The following is a 23,462-nucleotide window of genomic DNA, read 5'->3' as shown; positions in this document are numbered from 1 at the left end:
ACCTTGTAATTGTAATTATATTTTAATGATTTCAATGATTGTTTTGTCTTTAAGTACGACTCGCATTTCTTTTTTATTGATTGTTTTGTCTTTATGCAAGACTCGCATTTCTTTTTTATTATTTCTTTTGTGTTTACTACATTTGTAAATCTGTTTCGCAATGCTATTTCTGCAAGTTGTCTTCACTGTATATGTAAGATGTTGACAGTCAAATGAGTAAACATACAAACAAACATCAAAATGAAGCTGACGGACTTTGTATTTTTATTTTCCTTGTTGCTGCCAGAAAAGTATTGATGAAATATTCTCGGATTTTTATCTTGGACTATTTTTTTCTCAAAGTTGCAAAATGATAAATGCAGGGTTTTCTCAACGTGTACTGGTTTGTAGTTCTGGGTAATGCAATAGAAAAAACGACCTGCAGATGGCAACAAAAATGCTGCTTAAAAACTTTGGCTGTTAAATTGATTGCTTTCATTTTCTTAGACCCTATTACGCATCATTAATGTGTCATAATGCAGCCTTAACCACAATGCATGTCTTATTTCCTTAACTGACAACTCATTTTAAATCCGCTGTTTTTGTTTTTCTAAAGCTTTGGTTTCAGAGACAATTTGTAAAATTTTGCCCAAAAACAATGGATAGGTTTTCATTTTCAACCTACATGGCGTCGTAATGAAGGTACTGAACTGGTTTCCAAAGAGTAAAGTTAGAGTTTTTTTTTTTTTTTTTTTTTAATTTCTCTTGTGATTTATACGCGTCAGAAGGTCGTTTTGAGGAAATTACAACATAGAGGGGCGGAGAGATGCGCTAGTGTTCGGCATTTTCTCAGACCCTTCCAGCTCACAATGACTGTGTCCGTCGAAGCAACATGACCCACTTTGGATATGTGATATGGATTTTCTTCTGCGCGTGGGGTATTTAATTCAGTTTTTTTTTCTCTCAAACTCGTTTTCTTTCCTTTTTGTAGTTTGTGTTTGTTTTTTTTCCCCTTACTTTGTTGGCTCATTGGGACATTTCTATTTGCAGGGAATGTGTGGACTCTACCTCATGTGACAAAGTATCAAACAGTGACACCTCAGAAGCTGAAGAATTCATTTCACATAACTAATGCTGCCATTCATCAGGTAAGCCCCCCCCCCCCCCCCCCCCCCGACCCCCACCCATACACCGCCACAGCACAACCTCGTTTTAAACTCTGAAACAACTATTCATGTACATGCAATATTGTGTGTTGTTGTGTAGAAATACCCAGATGTATTGCAGTACTCTGTGAGGATAGCAGGACAAAATTGTACACTGCACCTTGAAAGAAATAAGTAAGAGAGATATGTTCATTTGTGTAACTTTTTTTCACTTGCTAATCTTCCAACCAACCTGATGATTATTTCAGGGATCTTATTGGAAAAACCTTCTCTGTGACACATTATTCCGAGCAAGGTACTCAACTAATAGCAACGCCTGATCTTCAGGTATAGTATGTGTTTTTCTATGTGGGTTGTGTGGTAAGAATTTGGATGTATGATTTTAAAATACAGTACAGCCAAAAGTACAAAATGTACAGTATTGCCATAGGGTCAAGGTGTAGAAACATTTACCCTTGAGGGGACATTTAAGTTTTTCAGTCATATGACGATGACCGACGACTAAAATCATGAATCTCAGGTTTGTCTGACATGGCTGGATAAAACAAGAAATTTAGATGACTCTGTGGTCCATAATCCAGAGGTTCTCAATTGGTTTTCCTATGGGACCCATATTTTCACATGGTCTTTAAGTTGTGACTCACTATTGTAGAACTCATAGAAGGCAAATATTTTCTTTTCCTTCCAAAAACAGCCTTTAGAAAGTCATGTGAAAAGTTGAAAGGAATTAAATGTCAAATGTTCATTTCCGAGACGATATTTGCATGTGTAAAAATATAAAAGTCATTTCCAAGGATGGTAGTTTAAATCCAGGCTCTTCTTGTTATTGAATAAACATTTTCTGCCTTTCCTCGCAAGTTTTGTTAGATTCAAGACCCGGAATATGAGTGAACTGCCGTTTGTATAGTATGTGTTCGGTGATTATAAAGTCAACTTAGATGGAATCCAGTTCACCGGTGACTCTAATGAGGACAGGCATTATTTAAAAAAAAAAAAAAAAATCCTGCATCGATTATTTAGTTACACTACTCTTTGTCCAATTACTTTTTGTTCATAATTGATATAGGACTTCACAGAACAACACAGAAAAATGTGACATGCATTTTGTCAAGTACAGGATATCCTGTGGCATCATACCTTTACATGTTGTACTTTTCTCAAATTTGTGTTTCATGATTTGACGTGTGGGCTTTGATTATGACACAGTACCTGTACTTCCTCTAACGCTGACCGCTTCACAACATCTCCACAAGTTGATATGTATATGTTCTTGAATCATCATTTCCCTTTGACTATGACTCATGAAGTACAAGCTTTTATGCAATGATCTATCTGTGTTCAAATCTGTCTTTTTCTGACATGTTCAGAATCACTGCTACTACCATGGGCACATCGTGGGAGTGGACGATTCCTCTGCCAGTATAGAGCTGTGCTCAGGATTAAAGTAAGTTTTTTTTTTCTTCCCCACTCCCCATTCTGTAAAAATGATTCCTTACAGGTTATTCTTACCGTTTAAGTTCACTTAAAGCCATTATGGCTTGAGACTGTACACCATGACTCATGTCCAGCATGTTAAAGACAGACTCCACTGCAGCCGTTTCCTCCATTAAAATTAACTGCTGTGAGTAAGACAGGATCGGAGATCCAGATGTCTCGGGTTTAACCTGCTTTAGTTATAAATCGCATCTTTGCTATTCACAAGAGTGAGAACATGGATTGCTTTTTGACATCAGGGCAATGCTAGTGTTTGAACCTTCTCTGAAGTTCCTGTTTTTCCCTGCAGGGGGTTTGTACGGATCCAGGATCAAACGTACCTGATAGAGCCCCTGGCCTCGCAGCAAGGTGAAGTTCACAGTGATGAGGGTCTTCATGCAGTTTACAACTACAAACACCTGAGAAGGAAGAGGAGCTCCTGTTCCCATGGAAACATAACCATGTACTATGATCATGTCGCTCCTCCGTCTGGACTTTTCCATCTCAGCAGTCTGGTAAAGACACTCACAGCATGCACACATTCATACACTATATACAGTATATACTCCAATGGTCCACTAATTGGACCAGTGAACAAAAGTTTTGACATGAATATTAAGCTTTACAACAAATCTTTGTAACCCAGCATATCAACAGAAGGCTTGCTATTTGACTAAATGATTTGTTTAGACCACGGGGAAATGTCACAAAATCCGTTGTTTTATAAAAGACATATTTTAATGGGATATGAAAATTGTGTTTCCACTGAACTCCTGTTTGCATGCTGATATTATTAGTAATATTTATAGGTATGTTCAAATTATATTCTGCAACGCACAGTAATATGTTTTTTTGTTTGTTCCATATCGCATACTGTATAGGTAAACCCGAGTTGGGGTGGGAGGAGGGTGTGAGGCAGTCACTTGCTCAAAGATCTGAACAATATCCAGTTTTTACACTTTGTACTTAGTGGCACATGAACAATGAGCCTCTAGTTCAAGTCCTTACAGTTGTTGCACAGCCTACACACAGTTGTAATAATCAGAATAATGCTCATGAGAGCAATTTTACTACAGTGTAGTCCAACTTACCATATCTAAGTTATATCATGGAAGTCTTTCAACAGCAAAAAAGGTGAGGCTGAATCAACAGGGCTTCTGCTGGTTAGCAGCTCAATAGCACACTCAGTTTTGCTCAAGACACAATTATCCAGTTCCACAGCTCTCACTGTCTTGGACATCATCCCTATCATTAGAGGCAAAACAACAATAAATGTATTGTTAATTCTTTAGTGGCAGCGCCAATTAAAATTGCGCATTATTACAGTATCTTCATATAGGTAGAAATGGATGGTAGAGCTATATTGGATTACACTGGATTGTTTAGGTGTACCTAAAAATATACACACTGCTATATCTTACTGTCTGTCTTTAAAAAATCATGTCCTTGTTAGACTTTTTTTCCTTTTCTTCCTCAGCGAAGCAGAGGCCAGACTAAAGACAGAGGTAGAAAACCCAGAATAGTGGAGCTCGCTGTGGTGGTTGACAACACAGAGGTTTGATTTCTCTTTCTCATATCAATAATACATTTGATTTTAATCAACAACATGCATTCCAAACTCAGTACTAATGTAATAATGTAAATGTTTCCTTCCAGTACAAGAGGTTTGGTAATAAAAGGACGGTGGAGGCCAGGGTGCTTGAAATAGCAAACAACGTTGATAGGGTACGTGTCTCTCACACAGACAGAAATAGTCCTGTGAAATAGTTTCACTCTAAAATTCACACAACTCTAGATTTATTTCATGTGGTCTATGAATATTTCTTGTACACTCACGACATTTCCTTTGCGTGTGGATATCAGAAATGAAGGAAAAAGTGTGCTGATACGGTCTGTTCCCTACAAGTGATTAAAAAGAGAAGTTCTCTCACTTCAACTGTGAATCTTAACACCTAAGAAGAGGAGTTTCACACACATCACACTTTGTCCGTTTGCATATTTTCTAAGAATTGGGCCAATGTTTGTGACTCTTCAGGCAGTAGACCCAACAGTGGTGGTCTGTGACAGTATTAAAGCCCCCCAAATTCTCGCTCATGTGGTTTGTCGCATCACGTTTGACTCGCTTATGAACAGCTCTGTCCACATACTGTTTTAAGTTATGCGTCCTTGTTGCTGCCCACTTGAATGTGCTAAAATGCATTCTGCTATTGCGTTCCAGCTGTATCGTCCCGTGGATGTCCGAGTGATGTTGGTGGGACTTGATATCTGGTCATACAAAGATCAAATAGAGGTCAGCTCCAATCCCGAGCAAACGCTCAGCCGCTTTCTGGAGTGGCGCCAGCGGAACCTCCTGCCGAGGATGAAGCATGACAACGCACAATTCATCACGTAAGACTCAGACGTTTTTTTTGGCTCACGTAAAGAGCCTTTCATCTGGCCTGACTCGTATGTGAAAAATGTGCTCTTTTTATTATTTAGAGGCTTGGATTTCGAAGGCACCACGGTTGGTCTTGCCAACACAAATGCAATGTGCACCTCGAGCTCGGGAGCAGTCAATGAGGTAGGTGATTTTTTTTGTTTCATAAAGTTATTTGTAATCATGATGAGATGTTTATAAACTGTTAGCTGTGAATAGTTGGCCATTGGACCAAATCTAGATCTATGAATTGCGTTTTTTATTACGTCATCAGCCTCGGCACACCACCTATAAAAAAAGTCCATTTAAATCCCTGATTAAGGGCACTAAGAAACTGCTAAGGAGTGACGCTGTCATCGTATGACACCATACAAGTCTCCAGCTTTAAAGCTAGCCACTAGCTACTATCTCTGTATACAGTATATGTAGTGCACGTGGTGCATTCAAATGCAGTCAAGCACCGGGAACTCAGACAGAAAAAAAAGTCTGGCAATGCATTTTATAATTGCAGATATCTATATCGCTGGTTCTTAACCTTGTTGGAATTAAAGAACCCTTCTGGTTTTATATGCACATTTACCAAACCCTTCTTTATAGAAAGAAAAATATGATTATGTTTTTCAAATTCAAGATATAGGTCAAGGTATATGTTGTTTATTTATTTATTTATTTTACTGATTTGATATTTCATTACAATAAATAGTGTGCCTCGTCACATACCTTTACAATAATACCTAATCAAGTAACTAGGCTTATGTCTTCCATTCTAGTGGTTGGTATGTCAATGAATCAAAATAAAAAAACAGAGCTCCTTTGTTCTAAATTATTATTATAACATTTCCAACAAAACAACGCAACACATTAAAATGACTCCCTTTTAAACAGGTGTTAAAACACTGAACAATGACAATATTCAGACCCATAACATACAATTTTACATTGTATTTCATTTTCATAAATCATTTACAGACCAGTACAGGACACGGCTTGTTACATCAAAGTCAGTTCCTGCAAGGCGATGTGCAAAAAAAAAAAAAGTGTTGTTGTTGTTTTTTTTCCCAGTTTCGATTTTCGGCCAAGAATTTCTTATTTTTGGTTTTTGGTTTGAGACAAATATTTTCATTTCAGTGCACATGGATGGATGGGTGTTTTATTTGAGCAAGTAGAGGTTAGCATGTATGCCTCACAGTTCTGGCTGCGACCTGCCTTGTTGTATATAGTTTACATTTTCTCCCCGAATGTGTTTTCTCCGGAAATTAAAACTTCCTCCCACATTCTAAAAGCATTCACGTTATATTCATTGGCAACTGTTTGTCCATGTGTGCAATCAAATTGTCTGTCTACATGCACCCTGTTGTTCATTGTCACCCAGTCAAAGGTGGATCCCATCTTTTGCATAGGCAGCTAGGTAGACTCAAGCTATATATATGATTTTCATACTGTGCATCACTGTATATTGATCAGAATAATGTTGTGCAAAGGAGTCATGCCATAATGGAGGTATGGATTTCCCATAGCTGATGTCATGTTGTTCTTTGGACAGCAAATTACGAGTAAGACTGACTCAACAATGCATTTGCTGAGTGCAGCCAAGTAGTGCAATCCAGTTTGTCTAAATTTCCGCAAGGCCTGTAGTCACTTCAGTTTACACATTTGAGCAATTAATTATCGTCCATCATCCTAATAAATAGCTAAAAAACACACACATTTCACTGTTACAATGGAATTGGTTCCACTGTATTTGTTTCATTTGTTTTAACAATCCTCTACTGTGCACCCAGGATCATAACAATAACGCAATAGGAGTGTCCTCCACTATTGCTCACGAGATGGGTCACAACTTGGGCTTGTCTCATGACACGGAAAATTGTATTTGTGGTTCTCTGACATCGAAAAAAGGCTGCATTATGGCAGAGAGTGTTGGGTAAGCTAATCAGAGCCGACTAAGCTTGTATTGAATGTATTTACTGAACTCTCAAACACAAAGCAAACGTCAGGGCATCTTGAATGTTCCTCTAGCGCCGTGCCTCCGGAGATGTTTAGCAGCTGCAGCCAGCAGCAGCTCAATAGGTTTCTGGAAGAGATCAACCCAGCTTGTCTGTTGGATATTCCCTCGACCGGCCGCATTTACGGTGGGCCAGTGTGCGGCAATGCCTTCCTGGAACCTGGAGAGGAGTGTGACTGTGGAACCGTAGAGGTACACTGAGCTCATGCAGACATTTTACATATCCAAAGTTAAAATAAGGAAGGCAAGATTGTCATATTATGCTCACTTCCAAGGAATGCAAGAATCCATGTTGCAATGCTACTAACTGCAAACTTAGCAGAGGAGCCCAGTGTGCTGAGGGTGAATGCTGCCACAACTGTCAAGTATGTCAAATACACTCTTCACATGATGTGCTACTATGTGGCTGTGTCAATGTGCAGCTTCATCGTTGTGTGTGAGATTAATTACATTTGGTCCATCACCATTTGCAGTTGAAAGCGTCAGGCAGCGTCTGTCGCCCAAAGACAGGAAACTGTGACTTGGCAGAGCACTGCACTGGACTGTCCGCCTCCTGTCCTCCTGACGCCTACGCTCAGAATGGCCTGCCATGCAACCGTGGGAAAGGATATTGCTATAACGGACAGTGTCCATCGCGGCAGCAGCATTGCAAAAGACTGTGGGGGCCAGGTAGAACACCAAAAACATGTTTTGTTTCTCAGTCCAATCATATCACTCCCATGCACCTGCTTCCTGTATCCAACCTCAAAACTAAACTTTCTGAGTCCTCTCTGCGAGATGAGTTGTAATTAAAAAAATATTTACTTCCATACTTACTGAAGAACTGCAGTGTTTTTTTTTCTTCCTTTTTTATTATGAAACAGGACAGGTCAATCAACTTAAGTCTTGTTTATAGATGCTGAAGTGGCTGCAGATGCCTGTTTCTTCCAGCATGGAGGCTGCAGAAAGAGCCTGTTTATACGTAGATGCGCTGGCCAGTATGTTTTGACACATTGGTATATCATCAGTGTTGCATTCTTGGTTTTGTGGTTAATTGCTTTATCTGCTGTTTGGTTGTAGAGAGCAATCATGCGGGACGCTTTTCTGCTCAGGAGGATGGGAGTTCCCAGTGACATCCAGGAAGTCCTTTTACAAATTAGGAAATGACCAATGCAACGAGGCAACCATGAACCCTGAAGACAACTATCCTGCAGACCTGGGCATGGTGCCCACTGGTACCAAGTGTGGCAATAATATGGTAAAACAGTGTTTCTTTAAATTAGTTATAGGCAGATTTTCATCTGGGCCAGTTTTCTCTTTTAATCTAATAATAACAGTTAAAATCATGGACTATTTATTTACATTTTCAAGTGCAGTATACTTTATGATAGATTCTGCTGACCCTGGCACCTTTTTGTTTGAAATTTAAACAAAGATGTTAAATTTTAACATTTTTGTATGTTCAAAATGTTGTAGAACTTGATTTGATGTAGTAACCATAAGGAGTTTACTTGTTTTATTTACATTTTTTAAGAAACACTGATGACCATGGGAGCACGCTGAAACTTTTTGTTAGAATTTAACAACAAACAAACTAATGAAAGTTGTCTAAAGTTGAAAAAAAAGTGAAACATGCAAGTTTGTTGTTAAATTTTTGCTAAGAGACATTTCAGCAAAGTTACGTTGGAGTTTATATGTGATGCATTTTCACAAAAGTAGGCTTAAGTCACAGAAATTAGGTTTGAGTTATTGACAAAAATAACAAAAATTGACAGAGATGTTCATGTTGGGATTTCTGCTAAAACCACCTTAAGGTCTCAACTTTCATTTTCATCCAAACGGTTCAAACTGGAATCGAATTGTATGAAAATAAGGGATTCGTAGACGATGCACATATTAAAATACGAATGTGGGTTTTTTCTCAAAACATAGGATTTCATCTTGGCTACTTTCAAATTGCTGGAAGTTCATCAGTTTTTTAGATACTGTACTCACTGTATTATGTGTCATTTCAAAGGGAATTGAGTGTAGAATTAACAATATCTCGATTGTCATTTTAGTGACAAAAGCCTGATTTAGTGAAATCTCATCACATAGATGTTTTTTTGTTTCTTTTTTGGACACCAATATTTTCTCTTTTACTAAAATTGGATATTGGCTCCAAATATAAGTTATAGGCCTCGTTGACTACTAATAATCGGTATAAGCACTGAAGAAAAGATATTAGTCTATCAGTACTTCAGACTGTAGTGCTGCAGTGTCCTTCAAATACATGCTCTAAAATCTTGACTGATCCCTCTTTAAGGTATGTTATAACCAAAAATGTCAAGACATCCGAAACATAAGAGCATATGGAAGTAATGACTGCTCTGCCAAATGCAACAACCGTGGGGTAAAAATCTTCTCCACACACACACACACACATACACGTTCAATAGTTGAAGCATCCCAAACTAACTGAATATATTGCTAACAGGTTTGTAACCATCAGAGCAAGTGTCATTGTGATCCTGGCTGGGCTCCACCGTTCTGTGATGTGTTGGAATCGGAAGTGTCCGAAGGTATTGTGCACATGTACTGTGCAGAATACTGTACATTCAGTGCATGCCTGTCAATGAGCTTGATAAGACTGTGCTTTACATGTGACTTGATCTTGTTTGCTTCAACACTTATTACTTGGAATGTATTCCACATAGAGTCAGACAACTGCGCTCTTGTGATCAAATAAAGGCACCAGTATAAGTGATTTCATGGAATTCCCCTTCGTAGATATATTAATGATGTTAAATGACATTTACTCTTGCTTCCCTCAGGCATTTAATGGATATTGATAAAGTGATGTTTGTGTTTATAGGCGGGGGACTGGGGCTTATTGTGTCACTGGCTGTAAGCTTGCTCATCGTCGCGGCCCTTCTCATCGGCGCTTTCATGTGCTGCAGCCAGAAAAGGCAACCCTCTAAGAGGTTTGACATTCAACTCTCTTGACCGCTCAATGAGCCCCTGTGACTTTCTTTTTTTATCTTAGTTGTTATTTATATTTATTTTATAGATTCCTCCCATCTACCTCAGGCCAGACAAATCCTTTATTTCGATCAGGCAACGCACGGGGCAGCCCTCATCTTCGCTCCGCAACCATCAGCAAACCAACATTTGTGGAGTCTTCAGCCACACAAGTCTGTAAACCGCTTTCCGTCTCCATGGTTGGACCTTCAAGTGCAGCGTTCAAGCCCTGCAGAACAGCTCCCGAGGTCCGTTGGTTACACCGTGCAACTTTTGCCACCTCAAAATGTCTTCAATGGGCCCCTTTCATGGAAATCAATCACTTTAGAGCAGGGATTCTCAAACTCCGGGACTCTTTTTAGAAAGCAACTCTTCCAAGGAGCCCCAGTGCAAATATTTGCAGAAACAAAACAAAAAAACAACAACTACAAAAAACCGTGTGAAAAATAAAATACAAAATCTACAAATAATCCATAAAAAAGATTCAACAAATGCACTATACAAGGTTAAGAACAATGTATTAAATCACATAATAATCCATTAGAAAAGAAAAAAAAACCACTTGATTGAAGGTGCATTATTTAAAGATATCACAGCTTGTGGGAAAATGCTCCTAGAATGATGAGAAGTGGTGCAGTGGAACCAAGAACGGCAAAAAGGAAATAGCCCATTCTCACAACATATATGTGGTGAAGAAATTCATTTCAGCATTTACCTTCATAAAACAATAATGCTTGACAAAAAATGATTTAAGTAGTACTTTTGCAAGTTGTAATCTGTGAAATAAAACTAAAATATAGTAAAACTGCTTTCTTTAAAAGATACATCCGGTATGTTGTCATTGAAAGAAGGCATCATTGTATTTCTCATAATGTAACCAAAACACACGCGTAAAGTATATCCTTTCCATTTGCACTGAAGTGAAATCAAATGATGATGGTTTGAATTAAAGGGAAATTTTGTTAATGTTTGAACATTCCACTGTGCAGGGATTAGCAATCCAGGCCAAACATTGTTCAGCTTCTACTGGTCGCCACTACTGGCAAAAATGTAATGCAGTCATATTACGTTTGTATCTTAAGGAAATTATACATACTTTTGGGATCCCAGACACAAACCTTCATAATGGTCTCGGTAGCATTGCCCCCAAAGACTCCCCAAAGACTGTGTCTGGAACCATCTACAGTACTTTCCAGTCACAGACCCAAATCCATCCAACAGCAACTTTGCAGTCTCTCTAAGGAAACACTCATTGTGCTTTTCTTTCCACTTATTTGTGTCCTACAGCCCCCAAGAAAGGGACCAACTGTACCTCAGTCATCAAAGATCCAACAGGTAACGTGACCCAGACGTTCGTACTGAACCCCCACAAGAGCAACTCTTATCATTGTTTATATTTCTATTTAAGTCGCGTAATGTGTTTTTCTAGGGTTTAAGGCCACTTTTGCAACCACCAGCAGTGCCCCACAAGCCAATCTACTCTGAGGTAATATATAAGATGGAATGAAGTCAATTGTTAGCAAAATGGCCATAAATTTTAATCATGGCCAACAGATTAAATAAATCTGTAGTTAAGAGAGAAAAAAAAGCATTGTGAGTGAAAATCGCCCACGAAAAATTGGCGTGTGATTTAGGACTGTGTTTAAAGTCTGGAAAAGAATTCCTTTGTTTTATTTTCAATTTTAAAAAAAAGCAGCTAGCATTGTTCCTTGCTGGAAAAACAAGTGCCTTTCCCACACTGTTCCTCTACTGAGTCGTTTATCGTCTGTGTCGTCAAATTTTGGTCTGTTTAAAATGATTAGTCGCATATTGATTTGTGATTACTTCCAGGCTAGGCCACTACCTCCTTCCAGACCTCTGCCGCCACTTACTTCCAAACCAGTAAGTCAGCATTTAATGGCACACATAGTAAGCGTCTTGTTATTTTGATGTTATCATCCGCATGCTCACAGGTCACAAAGCCAAAACCCGTCACGCCTCCAGTCAAGCCAAAGCCTGCCGTCGTCCCTCCGCAGCTGCCTCACACAACGCTGGTACGCATTGACACCACAGCGGCGCTTCCCTAAATCCACCACGCCTCATCTCATCACAGTCTCATTGTTATTCTTGAGGAATCTGCATTCATGATTGTGGATTTTTGCCCATCATCCCAAATAGCGATTTAATGAACAAGCAGCGGCTTGGTATTAGCTCCCGTGAAAAGTATGCAGTTTGCAAAAATGAGATCAGGCATCTATAGAGTGTTGCCAACTGTGCTCACAGTCCGCTGGGATTGGCTCTCGCTCATCCTTTAGTGAGGAAAAGCACTACCCAAAATGAATGTGCCGATGGATAATCTATCTAGATTTGTCTGGTTTTTACTGTTATTGTTGAACTATTTAAACTTACCAAGTAAATTAACACCTTAATGCAATTCACTGCTCTGTTGTTTTCTCAGGGTCAGATTTATTTATTTGTTGTCATTTCCAGAGAAGAAGGATGTGTTTTTGAGTCCTTATTAAGAATTGCTAAAGGTTTCCAAACTAATTTTAACAGGAGATTAATTTGTAAGGTGCTTTGGGGGCCAAGTTAAATTGTTCTCTAAACAGTTCCTAAATCTAGCAACAAAAAGTTTATCATTGTCTACACATCTGAAGGAATTCTTTTTGCTATGTGCTTGATGATGTTATTTATTTGTGTAGCTTGCAGGGAAAGCTGCCCTGACTGCACTCGGCGGACCCAGATGACGGAGTTAAATCATTCCACTTCTGAAATCCTCAGACATTGATGCTCTTATCTCACCTACAATGTTTAAAAAAAAAAAATGCTCTCAGGAGACGACGGTGTGGGTTCATGCGGGGACGACTTCCATCTGAAGGATCAACAATAAAAATAAGCGCTTTATTTTTTTTTTACGCCGTGAGGATTACCATCGTCTGCCTTGCTTCTTTCTCAAACTGTGATTGACAGTTCTAATGGCTGCGCCACCATGATGATAACGATGATCTGTTTGAAGGGAAATGTCTCTCCTCCTACTCCTTGATCCTGAGATATGTGAACACTTTATGATTGCACTGCTGATGCTGTAACTCTTTTCATATTGTTTTGGTACGAAGAGAAGTTTAGGGATTTTCAAATGTGGCACCAACATGGGCACTTTAAAGATTTTTGTACGGTAAGGACAGAACGCAGGTAATATGAAATGCCTTGAAGCCTTTTGTTTGAATGTATGAATATGTGCTTTACGATTGTCTTTTTCTTACTGCAGCACACGTTGACTTTAACTTCTCAAGGGATTTTTTTAGAATTGTATGTTCTATGCAGTGGTCATCATTACATTACCCCTTCAAGAAGTAATAATTACTCAATCTTTACTTCAACTAAGACACAATTCAGTCTTGAGTTTCGGTTGTATTTATAAAGACCACCATGTGTGCATGCTTGTGTTTAAATAAAATCACAACTTAATTTTGCCCTTGCATGTCATTTTATGCAGCACAAGTTATCATAGCAACTCCTCGATTACCATTTGAGGGTGTGAACAGGCTAGTCATTGCAATCTTCGCAATTAGATGTTTACTAATTGTCTTTAAGTGATGCAATTTTTTTAATTGTCTTTATTACATAAAATATATCATGCTACAAAATAGCATTCATCCCATCCCAAAAATTGATATCTTATTATTTCAAACTACACAAAATAACTACATCGACACGGTTCACAAGTTTTACAATAATACTGCGTTTTGTTTTTTCTTCCAATTTAACAATGTGTTGAAAAGTGCTTCTCAATTATATTTTGCAAAGCCCCCCCAGGAAAGAGAAAACTTTTCATGCTCACCCATTTGACACACTGGCTATAAATTAGATTATCTGTAACAATTGTATGAGTATACCTCAACCTATATCATTTTTAACATTAACAAAAGAAAAAAGCAACATAAACTAACTTTCAACAACTGTTAATTATTTTTTACAGCATTTATACGGGTTTCAACTAGGCCAAAAATAGAAAAAAAAAACAAAAAAAGATGACAATTCTTATTGCTATTGGCTATCACACAGCAGTGAGGAAGCCAGAGTGCCTGGAGAGAAACTACGTGGGCTCGGGGAGAACATACAAACTCCACACAAGAAGGCCAGAGCGAGGTGGATTTGAACTCGGGTCCCTTTAACTGTCCCCCTCTGTCCCTTTAACTATTCGTGCTATTCACTTTGCCACGGAGCCTCCTTAATAAAAACATAGTCACAGTAGAAGTGTATTTCTTCTTTCTTAGTTCTTCTTTCTTTATTATAAACCACTAATGCTCAAGGCACATTGTATTGATATTGTACACCTCGTAATGCGTTCGTATGTTCACGTAATATTAGCATTTACATGAGATTCAATTGCTGCTGTGTCCGCTCCTTTCGTAACAGGGCCCTTTACGCTTCGTTGCCTAGCAACCGCTTAAAACAATCCAGTGAAATCTTCCGGTGCTTGAAACGGAATTAAAATTGAATTCATAAAGTGTACAGAAACGCGAGTGGCGAATGGAGCGAGAGTTGGACGAGGATGAACTGCAGGATTTGTACGCGTGGATCGATAAAATTCGCCTTTCAAGACCTAAAAGAAACATCACTAATGACTTCAGCGACGGAGGTACATAAAGCTAAGCTAAAGTTAAAGTTAATGCTAAAGCTAGGATGTCAATTCGGACACCTGCGCAGCCTAATGAGTCGGGATCGATCGTTCTGGTTTTACAAAGACCATAATGCGTATTTTGATTGACAGTGACATGGATATAAAAAAAAGTACTTGAATTTTTAATATAAAGCTTGTATGACATACAAGTCTTCAGGTGCAAATAATTAATGACGCGATTAGTTAGAAGCTATAACTATTTTGAGTTAATGTGTTTTTTAAATTGCCAATTGTATTTAGTCATTACCATTACTGGAACAAACTATCACTAATCTTCATATGACACGTTGTGCAAATGTGTTAATTGTGTGCTATAAGTATACTCGCATATGAAATAAGAGCTGATGTATAAAATATCTCTCTGCAGTGATGGTTGCTGAGGTCGTCAAACATTTCTTTCCAAAGATTATTGACTTGCACAACTACACACCTGCAAGCTCCACGCAGCAGAAGCTCAGCAACTGGAACCTCCTGAACAGGCAAGATGCAACACATTATTTATCATCCATGCCTACTTCTGTCAAATTTTCCTGCAGAAGCACATAGGCCATACACAGCCCTTAGGACACAGGTGTCAAAGTCAAGGCCCTGGGGCCAGATCCAGCCTGCCACCTCACTTTTTGTGGCCCTTGAAATGCTGATTTGACTTCAGGTTTCTGACTAAAATACCAAAATTGCAAGTTGTCTTTAACTTTTAAAAACAAACATTTTCTCATTCTCCAAATCTCTTTTGAACAGTTTTTGCCAGCTTCTGATGTCAAATCTTGGTAAATGTGTGATCAACACACTTAAAATGTATTTGAATTCACAGTCATTCCGGCCCTCTGGCAGAAACTATCACTACAATGCGGCCCAAAATAAAAATGTGTTTGACACCACTGCCTTAGAAAGTTGATTTCCCATTCCTGCATTAGATTGCGCAAAGGTAACTAATGGAGGGGCCAGTGAGTGTACATCATGAACATACTTGACTTTAGGGGTTCAATGCTGTCATTAGCCATGAGTGAGAAATAAACGCACACAGCATACATATTTTGACAGTAAAGCTCACAAAGATAATTGTGCGGATGTAAAAGGGGCACAAGGGGAATTCAGTATGTCTCTTGCCACCTTACCCACCACTCCCAGAGGACATGTCAATTTCTACAGTGGCTGAACTTAGCTAAACTCTCGTCATCTGGCCATGAGAACCAGTCCAAACACTGTCCCGGACCATTTCAATGGCGCACGGCCAATCCTGAGGATCCCTGTGGTGTTTATCATCACAAGTTCACAACATGCAACGTCGATACAAAAAGCCTTCCATCTGCTGCTCCTTTCCTGATTGCAAACAGATGTGTGTGCATTGTTGAGTGATGTTTTTCATACACAGGAAGGTGTTTTCCAAGCTGAACTTCCACGTGCCTGAGAAATCGGTGAAGAAGATTGTACTGCGATCGGCGGGGGTGATTGAGAGTGTGCTGAGTGGCCTCAGGGAAAAGATACAACAGAAATTGGACCAAAAGGCACACACCCTATCAGTACGTAATGTAACCCTACATGGGCATGCGTGCTATTTGTGTTGTGTTAAATATCTGTTTTTATTGTAGGACTTGGAATACTATGACACGAGGAACCCAGAGAAAACTTTCACAGGTAACCAAATCCTTGATCCTCACGGCATATAAAGTGTAGACATACATTTACAAGAAAAAATGTCCCTCACCAATACCACATCAGAATATGGATTCATAACAAATAGATGGAATGTAAAGACATTAAAGGTTTTGCGCCGTGATTTATCATTACAAATCATTTCATTGTGCTTGCTCCTTCTGATGTGCCGACCTTCTCCATTGGTCAATACAGTCCTGCAGACAAACAAAGAACACACTTCTAACTCTATTATTATTTGTAGCGTGAACACATTTTCAGAACTAAAAACCAAAAATACAGCCAATTTGATGGACATTAAATATGCAGATCTCACCAGTAAGTATAACAATTTTTATCACTAGTGACGGTAGTTGATTTATTTCTTTAGCTAATGCTAAATCCTATCTTGGATGACAGTTCGAACTGCACTAAACTAGTCAAACATGATTCAACCTTTTTTGCTTGGTCCCGAAGTTTTGACACAGTAATAAAATTTGTATCAACTTGAGTTGCGATTTTGGTTTGTCAAATAAATAGTAAAAATAATAGTAAAACGGACCCCATGCAATATGCTCGCAGACTTGGTATTGCTGTTTGTTGCATAGAATTGTAATTTTTTTTGACATCTGAGATGTCCTACTGTGGGAGTGGTCATTGAATTGAGTTGAACGCTCTTTCTTTTGCTTCTCCATGTAAACGATTGATACCAGCACTTTTTTGCTAAACCTAGTCCATAAAACTGAAAATCAATCAGTTTAAATTCCTTTTTAATTTGGTTTACCTCATAAATCGTTATAACAATTGTGTGATTGACATTTGCATAGCCCTAAGAATTTGCTTGTTGGACTAAAACAAAACAAAACAAAACAAGGCACCTCGAGGCGCAAGCTACATAAAGTCGTGAAGAAACAATGAGGCTGGTTAAGTTTGTCAAGATTTGGGACACAAGGCTCAAAATCCGGACTGTCCCAGTTAAAATGGGACGTCTGGTCATCCTATATTAAGTTTAAGAATATTAGCCTTCATAGAAGACAAAGAATATATGCCTGTGAGCATTACTAAATGATCCAATCTACTTGTGACGTAATCTGTTAGCATTAAGTTGGCCAGTGTGTTCTTAAGGCAACATTTGCTGTTTTAAATAGCATCATGTTTAGCATCAAATTTGAAAGTAAATTTAAACTTGAAAGAAGTTGAAGTGACTTTGCTGCCGGGCAGCTCGTTGGTAGAGCGGTTAGCACATCCGCCTCACAGTTCAGAGCCTCGAGTTCAATTCCAGCTGGCTCCGGCCTTCCTGTGTTGGAGTTTGCATGTTCTCCCAGTGCTTGCGTGGGTTCTCTCCGCATACTCCGGCTTCCTCCCACACTCCAAAAACATGCATGGACATTCTAAATTCTACTGTAAATTTGTAGCTGTGATTGGGTGTGTGAATGGTTGTTCGTCCCTGCGTGCCCTGCAATTGGCTGGTAACCAGCTCAGGGTGTCCACTGCCCACTGCCCGTTGACAGCTGGGATAGGCACCAGCAAGCCAGCCACCCTGGTGAGGATAAGATATAGATAATGGTTGATTGATGAGTTTACTGCCACCATAACTACAGTATGGTATAGTTAAAGTCATATCAATGTTTTTGGAAAACATGCAAAAGCACACACATGATTGGGCCTCTTCCTTTCTCTTGTTTGTTCATACATTTATATAAATAAAGAAAGTAGATAATAATATCAAAAGTAAAGCCCAAATTCGAGACTTTGCAGTCAGGAAATTCAATTATAAGACATTGCGGTCCATATTAATTGGATTAATTGTTCAGCCTTACATATGAGCCACATTTACATGCTGATTTGAGAGGATTTCCCCTTAAGCCTCGCTTTGTACCCACCCTGTACGTGTATGTCTTGCTATCGAGATCATAGTGACCACACACGATAAGCTAATGTCGTAACCTTTTGGGCGTCAGTCGCTGACACGACTCTCTTTCAATTCTCTCACCTCATCCGTCCCGTCAAATAACCTTTTGAGTTGACCTCAAACCAGCGCCTTTTTCCTCCCCTCCCCTCCACCCCGCATGCTATCACGGACAGACACAGAGCACACATCCTTTTATCAACTGTTGGCCTTATCACTGACCAAACAGCGGCATGGCAGAACTTCAAGGCTCCCGCTCATTTCACTCCTTCTCCGTTCTCCCCCCGTTGTTTGTGCTGGGAAGATTTACTCGACTTTTTAGGGTGTTCACCAACAGCAAACTATGCAGCTCTTGAGAACAGTGGACATGATTATGGAGGGTGTGTCACCCTTTTTCTTCTCTTTCCTTCAGACGTGAGTCAGAGTGAGGCACGATATCTATCTGAGATGGTACGCGAGGAAGTGAAACGGGATGACAAGTTAAAAATGGAGACCAGGTAACTAAGTAAAGCTGAATCACTAAAATCTGTCAAAGAAGCAGAAAAATATAGATTTTTTTTTTTTTTTTTGTAGGGGGAAGCAGTCTGGTTGCATAAATATACATACTCATTGGGTCAAACATAAAAAAGTATAATGCAATCAGTGCCAATTCCCATAATGCTTGCTGTTTGGAGGAACAGCTTACTTGTGGGATTGCTGTAACATGCCTAACAAAGTCAGTAATTGCAAGAATCCCTGCAGCTTATTTAATAAGGCTTGTATGCCTCTTAGTTTTCTACTTTTAGTTTTTCTTGCATTTCGGGGGCACCTACGGCACTGGTTTGTGTCACTTCTGTCCAATTGAATGGCCTGGAAATTCTTTGTACAAATCTCTTATCTCTTAACCTTCCATAAGATTTCCATTTATTTGTCAGTTGTTTCATTTAGTGACTTTCTATGTGGAAAAGGGTCTGCCATGAATCTTTTTTTAGGACAAAAACCTATCATTTTAACAGGGTGTGTGGACTTTTTGTATATCCACTTTGAAAAAAGTTTTTTTGTGTGTTTAACGTTGCAGCAAACTACACCACACAGCTCAGTTTTACTCCAACTTGGACCCGGCTGTACGCCAAATTCTGAAGGAAAAAGAGCATGCAGCCATGGCTTTGCAGGAGACAGTGGAGGTACATGCACAAATGCACACACTCACACACACAAGCATACACACTAATTTAGGAAACACATCCATCGCCTGACTTGTCTCCCCATTTTCATTTTATACTGGGGGAAAAGCAGGTCATATAGACATTTTGCAGGTGTGTGTGTGTGCGGACGCATACAGTATATGGCACAAGTTGAGTCAGCTGTGGTCAGTGAGTCAGTTTCACCTCACCGGATATAACTCAATCTGTGGCAACATCTGCATGTGAGGCAAGAAGCTACACAAGGACAAATGTGCAACACTTCCTCTTTTTTCATCACAAATCGCTGACTTTCAGTCAATGTACACCCTGTTGTTTTCCTATTTATGGGTCGGCTTGTGTGTGTGCGTAGATCCTGCAAATGAAGGTGAGCAAGTTGGAGCGCCTGGTTCAGATAAAGGACATGCGGATAGACGACTTGAGGCACAATCTGGAGATGTGTACCTGCCTGAAAGGAAAGCACACAGATTCTAAACCCAGCAGCATTTAAGCACTAGAAAAAAAATGCTTGGCTCATTTGAATTGCAATACAGACTTTGAATTATGTATTTGCTTAGCTTCAATTAGTCCTTTACAAAAAAGAAGCAAAGTTCACATGTATTTCACAGTGAAACCAGCATATGTTTTCCTATTGGAAATGATGAAAATCCAAATAATTTCTTCCTCTCTCACAAATGTAAAAAGAAGTTCCTTGCGAATGGCACAGGACACTGAGTGAACATACAGCAGAATGTCAGCATTTACTGTAGCAGGTGGTAACAGCTGGCTAATTTTAGCAGCTGACTTCACTGCACTCATAAGCTTCTTTTTTGTCTTGTTGAGCATTTAGGAATGAGGAAAAAGGCTCAAAATGAATAAAATTTAAAAAAAAAACTCACAGAATCAGTCAATGTGAGCGAGAGTAATTAGTGGACAACTGTAATTTTTTTGGTGAAATAGCACTGCTGTCTTGAAAATTATGAATTCTGTAGGAATTGTTGTTAGAATAAATCTTAACCAACTGACTTTTTTTATACGAATAGCGTATCTGAATAAAAGTGAAGTGAAAGAAAGGAAAGTATAGGATGGCCACTAAATTGCCACAAAACACTAATACAATAATTCTTATCCTTTGCCCAACTAATTTGTCAAAAAAAAAAAAAAAACCTCATTCACTCTCATTGATGGAAAGGGGCATCAAAGTTCCATTTTTACTGCACTAGTAGTGAATGAATTAAGAACAAAGCTGTATCTCACAACTATATGAAGATAACAGCTTTACTGTTTGTTTATATCTTTCTGGAATTGCAACATTAAATATAATATACTGCAAGGGATTTGTTTGTTTATATTTTTCTGGAATTGCAACTGTATTATATACTGCAAGTGATTCTTCCTTTGGCCATATACAGTACTTTCATGTTCATATTTTTCTGGAATTGCAACAGTACATATAATATACTGCAAGGGATTTGTTTGTTTGTATTTTTCTGGAATTGCAACTGTATTATATACTGCAAGTGATTCTTCCTTTGGCCATATACAGTACTTTCATGTTCATATTTTTCTGGAATTGCAACAGTACATATAATATGCTGCAAGGGATTTGTTTGTTTATATTTTGTGGCATTGCAACTGTTTAATATACTGCAAGGGATTCTTCCTTTGGTCAGACACATTACGTCAATGTTTATATTTTTCTGGAATTGCAACAGTACATATAATATACTGCAAGGGATGTGTTTGTTTATATTTTTGTGGAACTGCAGCTGTAAAATATACTGCAATGGATTCTTCCTTTGGTCATACAGTATTTCCATGATATTGTAGTCAAGGCACTATTACTCAATCCTTTGTGTCTTATCAGAGGTTTTCCTTCCATAAAATGGTGAAAATTGTTTATTTGGAGTTTTAGTGAATTCAAATGAGTATCTTTTGTAAGGAAAGATTGAAATACACCAGCATCTTTATGTATTGTATATGTTTATCTTGTGTATGTGTCAAGTGAGGGAATTTTTATGTATATTCATAAGCTGTTATTTTGATTTGCTAGTATTGGATTGAGTATTTGAGATAATGCACGACAGAATTATTTTGAAATGATGAGGATCTGTTCTGTGAAGTGTTCGTGTTTGTTTTTTGACACAGCTGTAATCGTTTGTAAAACTTGTGACGTCTAACCAGACGATAAATTGTGTCTGACCTCTTTATTTTTCCATTGTGACTTTTTGAATAACAAAGATGACGCTTGAGAAATTAGCTGCCAATGACATGCAGTGTTAGGTTTACTCATAAGCACTGTCAGTTCCTCACATATCTAATAGAGCAACAACTTATTTTTAAATCAACTTCTGTTTCCCTCTTATGTGTGACTTTTGCTTAAAGATAGCACTTTTTTAAACAACCTTAACAGTTAAGATGAGGCTGACAGTAAAGCAAAGTAAGTCACTGCTGATTCAGCATCACGGCCTGTCCTAGTCTAACGATAAAGCATTATTAGATCATGTTAGAAAGCTGACACAAGTAGGTCAGATTTAGAACAGGATAGTTTGAAGACGTAAATTTACCCAAGACTAAACTGTAAGAACGATCTCCATCACTGTAACCTTTCGCAAGCAAAACAGCTTATCTTGCAGGTATGAAAAAAAAAAAAAAAAAAAAATCAGATACAGGCCATGTCCCACATTTACACTAAAAGTTGTTCTCAGGCAGAATTTGTGCTTTCCATTGTGAACGACCAACTGTACACAATTAGGATTCTGATTAGACTTTTGTTTGTTCAATATGATAAGCAACAAAATCCACCTGTTTTGTCCATCTCACTTGGTGAATTTTGACACTTGCTGTCAGCTGAATAACATTTCAATTGCTCAGGGCTCTGGAAACTACCGTGTTTCTCATCTCTTTCTGTACAAGTCGACCTCATGTATAAGTTCATCCCTCTTTTTTTTACTTCAATTTGGGTGATTTTGACAAAAATGTGACTAAGTCTACCCCTGACTTTAGTGGTTACACATATCATGGCTGTTCTATTAAATCACATGGTGTGTGTTATTAAAATGACGAAATTAAGCAACTTTTGGATGCATTTCTGCGTTGTATATCGAATGACATACTGTTGCGGTTATCGAGCAGAAACGAGAAGTGCGAGGCAATGTACGTGCACGTGTGGATGCAAATGCTGAAACTAATGTTGCAATATACGCTTTGAAGTTTCAATGCCTTTTTTTTTTTCGACACAACTGAATATGAATTTGTCAAAACCCCTCAAAGTCATCATCATTATCTGACATGCCAAATAGCTCCTCCCATTTAAATCTCAAACGTCCTGTCCCTCCTGCTCGTCATTTGGGCAAACGTCCTTGTTATTCTTCCACGAGTAGTCATCTCCGGACCCATCCAATTTGTTTGAAATGGAGGTTTCCAAAAATGCTTTTGTTGAAACGTTCTTTACCCATGACTGTGAAGAGATCGGAGCATGGACGGGCTGCTTTTCGCTGTGTTTCTCCCCCCACCTCCTCGTGTGCCGTGCCATTGCTCTTGCATTTTTGTCTTGAACGAACAAGTCAAGCCGTCTTCTCCTTTTCAAAATGGGTCAAAGTGTGCTTGTTGCCTCGTTGACAACAAAGAGGCAATGAGGCAGCACTTAACGAAAGTGCATTTGATAGTGCAAACGCGCTAAAAAGGATGCATACTATATCGAACTAGAAGTATATAGTCATTTTAAGCCTTGTAAATGACAAGATATGACTTATTTCACATTCAAATTTAGGTTACTCAAACACAGATATGTGGAGAAAATTTGTCCAGTTTTGAGTTAAGCGGGTATAAGTCAACCCCCCCCCCAATATGGGGGTTGAAAATGAGGAAAAAAAACACAACTTGTGCACGAAGGGATACGGTAATCCCGGCTCACCGGTTTTCTGAGTTTGGTCATGTGAGCCCTGAGCAAAAGTTATGTCTTTTTCAGTCAACAGCAAGTGATAAAACGACCGCCCGTAAATGGATTAATATAAGTGCATTTTGTTGCTTAATATATAAACCACAAAAACCATACTGGTCAGAATATTTAAACTAGTT

At 38.7% G+C, this 23,462-nt stretch overlaps 2 protein-coding genes across 2 annotated transcripts; both read left to right on the top strand.

The window, feature by feature from the left end:
- Window positions 1-642: 642 nt before the first annotated feature.
- adam8a (ADAM metallopeptidase domain 8a) lies at window positions 643-13,465 on the top strand. The gene is made up of 25 exons (XM_088421736.1): window positions 643-917; window positions 1,030-1,127; window positions 1,246-1,319; window positions 1,394-1,472; window positions 2,513-2,589; window positions 2,929-3,133; window positions 4,096-4,173; window positions 4,275-4,343; window positions 4,837-5,006; window positions 5,097-5,178; window positions 6,816-6,958; window positions 7,054-7,231; window positions 7,315-7,404; window positions 7,513-7,708; window positions 7,935-8,016; window positions 8,099-8,276; window positions 9,324-9,410; window positions 9,495-9,579; window positions 9,873-9,981; window positions 10,068-10,266; window positions 11,306-11,353; window positions 11,448-11,504; window positions 11,849-11,899; window positions 11,971-12,051; window positions 12,700-13,465. The coding sequence occupies exons 1-25, from the start codon at window positions 872-874 to the stop codon at window positions 12,742-12,744; spliced, it is 2,607 nt and encodes an 868-aa protein (XP_088277862.1). The 5' UTR covers window positions 643-871; the 3' UTR covers window positions 12,745-13,465.
- A 979-nt stretch (window positions 13,466-14,444) lies between these two features.
- Window positions 14,445-21,557, top strand: spef1 (sperm flagellar and cilia associated 1). The gene is made up of 7 exons (XM_088421684.1): window positions 14,445-14,639; window positions 15,049-15,160; window positions 16,054-16,201; window positions 16,271-16,316; window positions 18,635-18,719; window positions 19,280-19,385; window positions 19,756-21,557. Exons 1-7 carry the CDS (start codon window positions 14,531-14,533, stop codon window positions 19,891-19,893), a joined length of 744 nt encoding a protein of 247 aa, XP_088277810.1. The 5' UTR covers window positions 14,445-14,530; the 3' UTR covers window positions 19,894-21,557.
- Window positions 21,558-23,462: the final 1,905 nt, after the last annotated feature.

This window comes from Hippichthys cyanospilos, chromosome 8 (genome assembly GCF_059441005.1).
Source record: "Hippichthys cyanospilos isolate Australia breed blue-spotted pipefish chromosome 8, RoL_Hcya_1.0, whole genome shotgun sequence".
In the NCBI taxonomy this organism is placed as follows: domain Eukaryota; kingdom Metazoa; phylum Chordata; class Actinopteri; order Syngnathiformes; family Syngnathidae; genus Hippichthys; species Hippichthys cyanospilos.
The sequence above is the reverse complement of the archived record's forward strand: the minus strand, read 5'-3'. Positions and strand labels throughout refer to the sequence as shown.

Bases quoted from the DNA above. Each gene is read 5' to 3' on its own strand.
- adam8a (XM_088421736.1), top strand. From the start codon at position 872: ATGACCCACTTTGGATATGTGATATGGATTTTCTTCTGCGCGTGGG. The intron at 4,344-4,836 runs GTACGTGTCTCT...ATTGCGTTCCAG, and splicing joins TAGCAAACAACGTTGATAGG to CTGTATCGTCCCGTGGATGT. The intron at 5,007-5,096 runs GTAAGACTCAGA...TTTATTATTTAG, and splicing joins GACAACGCACAATTCATCAC to AGGCTTGGATTTCGAAGGCA.
- spef1 (XM_088421684.1), top strand. From the start codon at position 14,531: ATGGAGCGAGAGTTGGACGAGGATGAACTGCAGGATTTGTACGCGTGG. The intron at 16,202-16,270 runs GTACGTAATGTA...TTTTTATTGTAG, and splicing joins AAAAGGCACACACCCTATCA to GACTTGGAATACTATGACAC. The intron at 16,317-18,634 runs GTAACCAAATCC...TCTTTCCTTCAG, and splicing joins CCCAGAGAAAACTTTCACAG to ACGTGAGTCAGAGTGAGGCA.